General features: G+C 42.6%; 1 protein-coding gene across 1 annotated transcript; it reads right to left on the bottom strand.

Moving 5' to 3' along the window:
• Positions 1 to 7,588: 7,588 nt before the first annotated feature.
• Positions 7,589 to 8,068, bottom strand: LOC136780819 (uncharacterized). The gene has a single exon (XM_066739386.1). The coding sequence runs from the start codon at positions 8,066 to 8,068 to the stop codon at positions 7,589 to 7,591; it is 480 nt and encodes a 159-aa protein (XP_066595483.1).
• Between the last annotated feature and the right edge of the window lie 3,457 nt (positions 8,069 to 11,525).

Genomic DNA, 11,525 nt, shown 5'->3' with positions numbered 1-11,525 from the left:
CCCCTCCAACCGATCTACAGGAGACCCCATAGATGAACTTTTGCTATCACCTACCCAAGAGGAATCACAGCTGCTAGCTGACCGCCCATCCTTTACCGAAGAATCCTATCCATTGGAGATTGTGGCATCCCCGGGACGACCACAGACAAATCCTGCCAACAGGGTGGATCAAGACTTTCGAGGATATGTTCAGCTCAGCATAGAAGGTCAAACTCTATATGGCCTAATCGACACTGGGGCAGAGCGCACAATATTAGGTGCCAACACTGCGCGAAGCCTATTACCTTATGCAAGCGATTATTCAAATTTTGTTGTTAAGCTTGCCGATGGGCAATCGTGCGCGGCTATTAAGGAATTACTGTTGCGATGGAATTTAAGTGACGAATCCGTTGAGTTTCCAGTTAGCCTGGCTCCGTTTATAGCTGTAGACTGCGTCCTAGGGATTGATTTCTTACGTCGATTTGCTGTGAAGTTAGACCCGAATGCACGCGTGTGGTGCGCCCGGGTAGGTCCTTTGCGTCCGTATATATTACCAGGCGAACCACCTACGAATCTTCGGGAAGGATTAGTTGTAATTGCAAATGTTACTTATAATGATAATTTTATTCAAACTTTTAGGTTTAGTGATAATAGACCTTATATGGTTATAAAAGTGTTAGGACATTGTATGAACGTTTTGTTAGATACCGGTTCAGCGAGATCGTATGTGGGTGATAAACTTTTGCATATTCTTAGCCCACTAATCGATCGATCTGCGTCTGGAGAAATGCGTTTGGGAGATGGAAGTACTAGTGAAGTGCTAGGAACCGTACCTCTAGAAATGGATATTGACGGCAGTTGTCATACCATATATGTACGCGTAGCTCCCCAGCTGGACTATGAAGGCATCTCTGGAATGGACTTTATACAGCGGTTCGGACTACAAATGGATCTGGATCGATTTAGATGGAGAATCCAAGAAGGACGCTGGCATCCATTTACCCCGAGTCCGATTCGTGACTTTGGGACTCAAGGACCCAAACCTGACTGTGCTGCATTAGAAGAACTTTCAAGGTCTCAACAGGATATTTTAGAAGAGTTCCGAAGAACGCGTGAGCAGCCCGTCCAAGAGGTACCAAAAATTACTCCTCTAGTCAAACACCAAATTGTGATCGAGGGAAGTGCGCCCATACGCCAACGTGCTAGGCGAATTTCTCCTAAATTATATGAACTTGTTCATCAAGAGGTGGATCGTCTACTAGCGACAGAAGTCATCGAGCCCTCCCAAAGTTCTTGGGCTAGTTGTCCGGTATTAGTACCTAAACCTAATGGAAAACATAGGTTTTGTATTGACTATCGAGCCGTTAATGCAGTCACCAAAAGGGATGCGTATCCTATACCACATATAGAAGCCATATTAGACAAATTGCGATCAGCCAAGTATATATCTACGTTGGATCTTAGCCAGGCATACTTCTTGGTGGAATTGGAAGAAGCTAGTAAGGAAGTGACCGCATTTATAGTTCCAGGGAAAGGCCTCTATCAGTTTCGACGCATGCCCTTTGGTTTGACTAACGCGCCGGCAACATTCCAACGATTAATGGATCAGCTTATAGGACCCGAATTAGATCTGGTGGCGTTTGTTTATTTAGATGATGTAATAATTGTGACGGAGACATTTGGCAAGCACATACATTGGTTAGCACGAATCGTATCTATTATCCAACGCGCCAACTTAGAAATTAACTGGGAGAAAAGTAAGCTCTGTCGAGCCGAAGTACCTTTCCTAGGCTACTTAGTAAATAGAAACGGTTTTTGCGTGGACCCAGAGAAGGTGCGCCCCATCATCGAATATCTACCTCCCATAAACTTAAAACAGCTTCGAAGGTTCTTGGGGATGGTTGGGTGGTATTCGAAATTTTTACAGGATCTTGCTGATGTTAAGATACCGTTAGTGACCCTGTTACAAAAGGATGTTAAGTGGCACTGGGACCAGGAACAGATTGAGGCTTTTGAAAAGTTAAAAATAGCCTTGTGTGAGGCTCCCGTGTTGGCACGACCAAACATCACAAAACACTTTATATTACAGACAGATGCTAGTGATTTCGCGATCGGGGCAGTTATGGTTCAAAATTTCGAAGGCCAAGAACATCCTATAGTATATATAAATCGCGTACTTAGTTCGGCTGAAAAGAAGTATACTGTCACCGAGAAAGAATGTTTAGCTGTCATCTGGGCCATTAAGAAATTACGGCCGTATTTGGAGGGTTATCAGTTTACGGTAATAACAGACCACAGTAGTCTCAGGTGGCTCCACAATTTGAAGGACCCTACCGGCCGTTTAGTTCGGTGGGCAATAGATCTGCAAGCCAATGACTATACTATTTTACATCGGAGAGGAGTCCTGCACCAAGTCCCAGATGCTTTGTCTTGGGCCATAGAATCAGTAACTTTAGGATCTACTGAAGTGGATGGTGCCGTAGCCGCTGTTGAAGAAGTCATCCCGGATCGATGGTACGTACAGCGTATTGCCAATATAAATAAGCACCCTCGGACATACCCTGACTGTAAGGTAACGGAAGGATGCCTGTACTGTCACAAACCGAATCCAGTCCGCGAGGTGCTGGGAGAAGATTGGGACGCCTGGAAGTTGGTTCTGCCTGAAGGAAAAAGGCACAATGCTCTTAAGATAGCTCATGACGACCATTCAGCCGGCCACCAGGGAGTTGCGAAAACCTATGATCGACTGTTAGTGCGTGTATATTGGCCAGGAATGTATCGCGATGTACTTAATTATGTGAGATCCTGTGCTGTTTGTCAGAAGACTAAGGTTTCACAGACCCCGCCCAAGGGTTTAATGGGACATCGTGTTTATGAAAAACCTTGGACCGTCGTCTCAGATGATCTTATGGATCCACTGCCACCCACTACTTCTCAATTTCGTTTTATAATTGTGTTTGTGGACAACTTTAGTCGGTGGGTTGAAATACAACCGCTTCGAAAGGCCACTGGCGCTGCGATAACTAAATCTTTCGAAACGCGAGTGATATACCGATGGGGAGCTCCTGAAATCCTCCTTAGTGACAATGGTACCGAATTCATTAATAAGCAGCTCAAGACTTGTATAAATGAAAACGGTATTCGCTTAATAACTACACCCCCTTATTATCCCCGTGCGAATCCTGTCGAAAGAGTGAATCGCGTGATCAAAGGAATGATCTCGTCATTCATAGGCCGGAATCATCGCACGTGGGATGTTTATTTGCATTAGTTCCAATTCGCGATTAATAACTCGTTTCATAGCTCTATTGGGGAGGCTCCAAGCTTTGTCAATTTAGGACGAAGATTGGAAGCCGTCCGCATTGTTCAAAGTTCTGAAAAAGAAATTAAACATATTGTAAAAACGGACCCCAATCAATGGAACGAGCGTATGCGACGTTTGGAGTTACTCCGAGATTTGGTACAGCAACAAATGGAGAAGGCTAGCCTCCGCCAGGCTCAGTATTATAATCAGGGTCGACGGGAATATAGCTTTCGAGTGGGTGATTTAGTTTGGCGAAAGAGCCATGTTTTATCTTCAGCTGCAAATGATTTCAACGCGAAATTGGCACCAAATTTTACCGGACCGTATCAGATAGTGAGGGTTATTACCCTTACCGTTTACGAACTGTTAGATGCTGATTCGCGCTGTAACCCCAAGGTACACATTAGTCACTTAAAACCTTTTATTTCTGATTTTCCGGAATTCGTAACGAATCATACCGAGTCAAGTTTAGAGGAACCTGGTGAGAAAATAACGGAGGTTAGACCCTCTGCTTCCAGGATTAAACACGTAACTGCCAGCCGTGCGTCGGAGATCGGAAACTCTACTTGGAGGAAGCGATTGCGACCTCGGAAGTAGAAAATTGGTGGAGGATACTCCTTGTAGTTGTCTGATTATATCCCTCCTGAATACTACCGACTATATATAGTGTGCTTGGTGTAACCTTGATTTTCGTTCACCCTTTTATTTAGAATGTCTTCTCGCAACGAATCTTCCGCCTTAAGCCCGTGTGCAGGCGACTTAACAGGGCCAGATTCTACGATCTCCAGCCAGAACCGTGACTTCAGCCCTATTAGAGGCACCCTGCTGGTTCGGCCTGGGGACTTCCTGCCGTCCGCTCAAGGACCAATGGACCGCCCAGATCAAGGCCCCGCACCAGAGTCTGAGAGCTCATCGGCTCTCTGGTACTGCCGTCCTCTGGCTCAGTCCGAGCCACCTCTACCACTGGAGCAGAGAGCCCAAATGTGGACTCGCGGGCCCTTGCCCTATCATCGGTGCTACGCTTGCCATGCATTTGGCCACCGATTTTATGAGTGCACTGCGCCACTCATAACTGTTTTTTGCCGCCATTGCGGTTGGGCGTTCGAGGACGAAGCTACTTGCCTGAGGTGCAATAATAAAGACCTCAGCTCGCCAATGTGTTCCCGACCGCGGCATTTGTGGTAGAACAACGAGCTGCCGCTGCCGGAACACTTTATTAAAAGGCGTCCCAGCTCGCGCAGTAGTGATAGAAAGAGGAGAGAATGGGTCCTTAACTACCGCGCCAGCCGTCAGGCCCGAAGGGAGGAGGAAGCTGCTGCCGCCCCATTAACCGAAACGGAATAGTTTCTTTGCCTCCTACGCTCCTTTGCGTTGCTCATTTGTGTTGTTCTTCGTTTCATATATACTCTCTCTTATGTATATTCAGTTTATATATACAGGGTGTAACGAAACGACCGCCTTTTCTCGTAACTGGAGGTTCGTGATGACAACTCGAGTACTTGTGTAAAATTTCGTTCGAATCGGTCAAGGGGTTTAAAAGTTATTTCCATTTAAAAATCACCCTTTTTCGGTCCTTTTCGAACGATTTTAGCTAAACAATGGAAAGTGGAGAAGGTGAAAAAACAATTGATGAGTACCCTGCTAGAATGTAAAAATTATCGATCGCGCGCACGATAATACATTTGCTATTTATTTCTATAATCTGACTATTAGATTTTAGAAATAAACAGCAAAATCCTTTTCAATACAATTTCAATTCAATTCAATACAAGTATCATTGACTGAATTGATGGAAAGAGCGAGAGGACGCAATGAAAAGGAAAATAGCAGAAGCTAAGATGTCGTGCGAGTGCACTAATAATTTAATAAGCAATGCATAAGGTCATTCTCTTTCTACTAACGAAGCTAAAGAGAATGATTTAAAATCAATGCATTGATGATAAAGAAAATTAAACTTACCCATTTCACGTTCTCCAAGTTCCTTTACATCGAAGTTTTTGAAAATGCTTCAGACTGGCTCCTCGATGATTTTCACAAAGCACTACCACTGATTTTGTCTTCAATCACTCGAGAATTTAAAGAAATAAGTATTAACCTATGTTTTCTCACAACACTGGTAAATTTGACACTTTTGAACTGTTTGAAGTAGGCTGAAGAGAGAGACACGGAAAGAAAGAATAATCAATAATTATTTTCGATCACTCTTTATCAGCCTTCTTCACTTTGCTAACTGCTCTTCTCTCTACCCCGCTACAACTATTCAATCGTAGAAGCGTGTGTGTGCGTACAAAGATAAATGTTTTAAATGGTATTTTCCGTTTTATCGATTTTTTACTTGTAAAATTTTAAGCATTAAACATTTGAAAGCGCAGTCCAACGTTTACTTAGCAATGATTCAAAATTTTGCCGGAGTTCGATCAAACAGTCTGGTAGAGGGGGATTACATACATGAACTACATACGCTAATTTATATGGATACTAAGTATTTTTTAGTTGTAATAGTACCAATTCTAGTATCATCGTTGCCTAGTTACTAAATAATGTCAGTCGCATTAAAGAGTTCGACGAGATTAGGCGATAAAAAATATAATGAGTTACACACCCCGCGAAATGGCAGATATCGTGGAAGTTTATTATTGTAGTGGAGCAAACAGAGCAGCAGCAGTGAGAAATTATGCAGAACGCTACCCAGAAAGACGGCATCCTGACAGCAAAGTAATCGCACGATTAATTCAGCGATTTAAAGACACGGGATCATGCCTCGTCGCTAATGAAGGTGGAAGACCGAGGACAACACGCACTTCAAGAAGGGAAGAAGAAATATTAGAAATATTCGAAGAGCATCCTGAAAAAAGTACGTGTAGCGTAGCAAGACAGCTTGGTGTAGATCATATGTCTGTACACCGAGTATTGAAGGAAGATTCGCAACATCCGTAGCAGATCTGCCGCGTACAAGAGTTGCGGCCTACGGATTATGCAAAACGAGTTACGTTTTGCCAGTGGCTACTCGAAAGGGAGAGTCAAGAGCCAGGATTCAGCAGAAGAATTCTATTCTCAGATGAGAGCAAATTCGACCATGAAAGAGTCTTCAATACCAGGAACAATCATTGTTGGAGCAGAGTGAATCCCTATGCAACATAACCTAGGGCATTCCAGAAACGGTTTAGCTTAAATTTGTGGAGAGGACTTTAATAATCCGATCGGTTGGCTAGAGAAATTTATCATAAATTCCTCAAGAATGAGCTCCCAGAGATTTTAGAGAGGTGCCATTGGACATCAGAAGAGGCACGTAGTTTCAGAAAGATGAAACTGGACCACATTATCAGAGTCATGAGAGCAACACTTCACGACTTTCCACGCAGATGAATTGGGTGACTGGACTTATGGAGTGGCCCCCACAATCACCAGATCTTGATCTGCTTGATTTCTTCTTGTGAGGCTATTTGCAGAATTCCCTCTACGACGACTTTGTTAATGACTTGGATGATTGGCAATCCGCTTGAATGTAGCCCTGCTTGGTAATTCCGAAGAAGCTGTGGATTCCATGGCCAATTTATCAAAAAAAGCTGGCCATGTCTTCAAGTAAATGTCAGCTGTAAAAAGTTTTATAGTTATTTATAAAAGTAAATGAATACAAATGTTAAAATAGCATAAATTTAACGAATACATACAGCAAATGCTCGAAATATTGACCATTTACTTGAATACATAGCCTCGCTCTTCTTAATAAGTTGGACTGCATGGAGTTCAGCATTTCCTCGGAAATTTCCGCGAGGGCTATGTCCAAGCGTGCCGCCAAATCGTCCTGGTCATCAACTATGCCGCCTGTGTAGACGGAATTCTTCAAGTAGCCCCGCAAGAAGAAATCAAGCGGATTTAGATCCGATGATCTTGGGGGCCACTCCACAGGTCCTCGTCGTCCAATCCATCTGCGTGGAAAGATGTCGTGAAGGGTTGCTCTCACAACTCTGTGATAATGTGGTCCAGCTCCATCTTGCTGAAACCACATGCCTCTTCTAATTTCCAATGGCACCTCTTCTAAAATCTCTGGTAACTCATTCCTGAAGAAATTATCATAAATTACCCCAGTCAACCGATCGGGAATTACAACAGGACCTATCTGTAAAAATAGATACATTATTAGTAACTTGTTTGAAAACAAAATAATATCCGTGAAATTTATTATCTTACCACATAGTTCCCTATAATTCCTCCCCATAAATTTATGCTCCATTTTCTCTGGAATGCCCTAGGTTGCGTTGCATAAGGATTCACTCTGCTTCAACAATGATTGTTCCTGGTATTTTAGACTCCTTCATGGTCGAATTTGCTCTCATCTGAGGATAGAATTCTTCTGCTGAATCCTGGCTCTTGACTCTCCCTTTCGAGTAGCCACTGGCAAAACGTAACTCGTTTTGCATAATCCGTAGGCCGCAACTCTTGTACGCGGCAGATCTTGTACGGATGTTGCGAATCTTCCTTCAATACTTGGTGTACAGACATGTGATCTACACCAAGCTGTCTTGCTACGCTACGCGTACTTTTTTCAGGATGCTCTTCGAATATTTCTAATATTTCTTCTTCCCTTCTTGAAGTGCGTGTTGTCCTCGGTCTTCCACCTTCATTAGCGACAAGGCATGATCCCGTGTCTTTAAATCGCTGAATTAATCGTGCGATTACTTTGCTGTCAGGATGCCGTCTTTCTGGGTAGCGTTCTGCATAATTTCTCACTGCTGCTGCTCTGTTTGCTCCACTACAATAATAAACTTCCACGATATCTGCCATTTCGCGGGGTGTGTAACTCATTATATTTTTTATCGCCTAATCTCGTCGAACTCTTTAATGCGACTGACATTATTTAGTAACTAGGCAACGATGATACTAGAATTGGTACTATTACAACTAAAAAATACTTAGTATCCATATAAATTAGCGTATGTAGTTCATGTATGTAATCCCCCTCTACCAGACTGTTTGATCGAACTCCGGCAAAATTTTAAATCATTGCTAAGTAAACGGTGGACTGCGCTTTCAAATGTTTAATGCTTTAAATTTTACAAGTAAAAAATCGATAAAACGGAAAATACCATTTAAAACATTTATCTTTGTACGCACACACACGCTTCTACGATCGAATAGTTGTAGCGGGGTAGAGAGAAGAGCAGTTAGCAAAGTGAAGAAGGCTGATAAAGAGTGATCGAAAATAATTATTGATTATTCTTTCTTTCCGTGTCTCTCTCTTCAGCATACTTCAAACAGTTCAAAAGTGTCAAATTAATCAGTTTAGTGAGAAAACATAGGTTAATACTTATTTCTTTAAATTCTCGAGTGATTGAAGACAAAATCAGTGGTAGTGCTTTGTGCAAATCATCGAGGTGCCAGTCTGAAGCATTTTCAAAAACTTCGATGTAAAGGAACTTGGAGAACGTGAAATGGGTAAGTTTAATTTTCTTTATCATCAATGCATTGATTTTAAATCATTCTCTTTAGCTTCGTTAGTAGAAAGAGAATGACCTTATGCATTGCTTATTAAATTATTAGTGCACTCGCACGACATCTTAGCTTCTGCTATTTTCCTTTTCATTGCGTCCTCTCGCTCTTTCCATCAATTCAGTCAATGATACTTGTACTGAATTGAATTGAAATTGTATTGAAAAGGATTTTGCTGTTTATTTCTAAAATCTAATAGTCAGATTATAGAAATAAATAGCAAATGTATTATCGTGCGAGCGATCGATAATTTTTACATTCTAGCAGGGTATTCATCAATTGTTTTTTCACTTTCTCCACTTTCCATTTTGTAGTTAAAATCGTTCGAAAAGGACCGAAAAAGGGTGATTTCTAAATGGAAATAACTTTTAAACCCCTTGACCTATTCGAACGAAATTTTACACAAGTACTCGAGTTGTCATCACGAACCTCCAGTTACGAGAAAAGGCGGTCGTTTCGTTACACCCTGTATATATATACAGGGTGTTTCACGTACGGCGCCCCAGCTCAGAAAGTCAGTAATAAGACTGAGGAACGCGTGGAGGGGGCAGACGTACGTAATAGGCCGGAGAGCGAGCAACAGAGAGGATGAGTGGGAGAAGGATAGAGCTACACGCAGGTCTACGATACGCCTAGCGTATTGCCTCCCCCCGCTACCCGTATATGACTCAAGTCCACCAGTCTCCATTTGTTAACTGGTGCTCTCTCTCTCTCTCTCTCCGTCTATTTAATATGGAGATGCAGAGCTTTACTATCTTTTCCGCACCACCTAGAGGTAGATAGCATGGCGCGTTTTTTTTTAAGTGGTTTCCCCGGTAGGCCTAATCCACTATACTAATTTATAAATGTTCGAATTGCCTTCCTCTTTGTTGAACGCAGAGTTCAGCTCTTCGAACAATGTCGCGCGTTGCTCGGTGCACCATGTCGGACGTGAGTGTTTGGAAGGCCGCATTAATTGCTGCACGAACCTCCTCTTCTCTACCCCCACGTTCATTTTCCACCAGATTCTTAATATGTTCCCATAAAAAGAAATCCAGTGGAGTTAAGTCTGGGGACCGAGCCGGCCAGGTGATCGGGCCACCACGACCCATCCACCTGTCAGGAAATTGCGCATCTAATGTGGTACGGGTATTTCTATGAAAGTGTGCAGGAGTACGTCATGTTGGAAAATCATGTTTTCCCGCCCGAGCAGAGGCACATCTTCCAACAACAACGGTAGTTGCTCTTGTAGAAATTCCACATACTTCTCTCCATCTAATTTAGCTGGGAAGAAAACTGGTCCTATCTGAAAACAGAAAAAATATAATAATTTTAAAAAATGAATCAAACATCCAATAATTTATTCAATCAATTAAAATAGGTGTCTACTTACAACCCGGTCTTCAATCAGTCCAGCCCACACGTTGATTTTCCATTTATATTGGAAGGCGCCAACTCGGGTTGCGTGGGGATTTTCTTTTGCCCAATAAACATAATTTTTTGAATTGAATACGCCATTAGGCGTAAATGTGGACTCGTCCGTCCACAATATCTGGTCTGGGAATCCACTATCCCGCCTGCATTGTGCCAAGAATCCTACAGAAAAAAAAGAAGCATGAAACAATACAGTTTTAAGCAGCTATAGTATCTCAAATTATGTCAACACATACCCATGCAGAAATTTACTCTTGGCTGCCAATCCCTTGGTAGCAATTGATGCACTCGCTGCATATCAAAAGGATGCAAGGCGTTTTTTCGTAGAATACGCCATGCCGTTGATATTGGCGTATTGAAGATGCGTGAAATTTGCCTCACGCTCGACCTAGGATTTTCTTCCACATACTCCAGTACTCTTAATTCAAGCTCGGGGTCTGCACAGCTACGATTCCTTGAAAATTCGTGCACTTTTCCCGTGACCTTGAAATTTTTTACCACCCTAAGGATGACCTTGTGGTCAGGGTGTCTCCGCGTAGGAAATCTCTCTTTGTAGATTTGCACAGCTCTACGCGCACTTTGCTTAGCTTCCCCGTAAGCAAAAATCATGTCAACGTATTCCTTTTCCGTAAAGGTCATGGTTGTTGCTCGGTCAAAATCTATCACAGACTACGAGAAGCAAAGTGTTTTGATTTAATACGTCAACTTTTAGCGGCGAAAGATAAAGGATTGTTATTGAAAACTAACTAGGTGCGCGGTATTTTTGATTCTTCAATGTTTCTTGCGATATAAAGGAATCAAAGATACCGCGCACCTAGTTAGTTTTCAATAACAATCCTTTATCTTTCGCCGCTAAAAGTTGACGTTTTAAATCAAAACACTTTGCTTCTCGTAGTCTGTGATAGATTTTCACCGAGCAACAACCATGATCTTTACGGAAAACGAATACGTTGACATGATTTTTGCTTACGGGGAAGCTAAGCAAAGTGCGCGTAGAGCTGTGCAAATCCACAAAGAGAGATTTCCTATGCGGATACACCCTGACCACAAGGTCATCCTTAGGGTGGTAAAAAATTTCAAGGCCACGGGAAAAGTGCACGAATTTTCAAGGAATCGTAGCTGTGCAGACCCCGAGCTTGCATTAAGAGTACTGGAGTATGTGGAAGAAAATCCTAGGTCGAGCGTGAGGCAAATTTCATGCATCTTCAATACGCCAATATCAACGGCATGGCGTATTCTACGAAAAAACGCCTTGCATCCTTTTCATATGCAGCGAGTGCATCAATTGCTACCAAGGGATTGGCAGCCAAGAGTAAATTTCTGCATGGGTATGTGTTGA

Source organism: Prorops nasuta, unplaced genomic scaffold, assembly GCF_024137725.1.
Source record: "Prorops nasuta isolate Cenicafe-Biocafe unplaced genomic scaffold, Cenicafe_Pnas_1.2 PNAS00001, whole genome shotgun sequence".
NCBI lineage: Eukaryota > Metazoa > Arthropoda > Insecta > Hymenoptera > Bethylidae > Prorops > Prorops nasuta.
The sequence above is the reverse complement of the archived record's forward strand: the minus strand, read 5'-3'. Positions and strand labels throughout refer to the sequence as shown.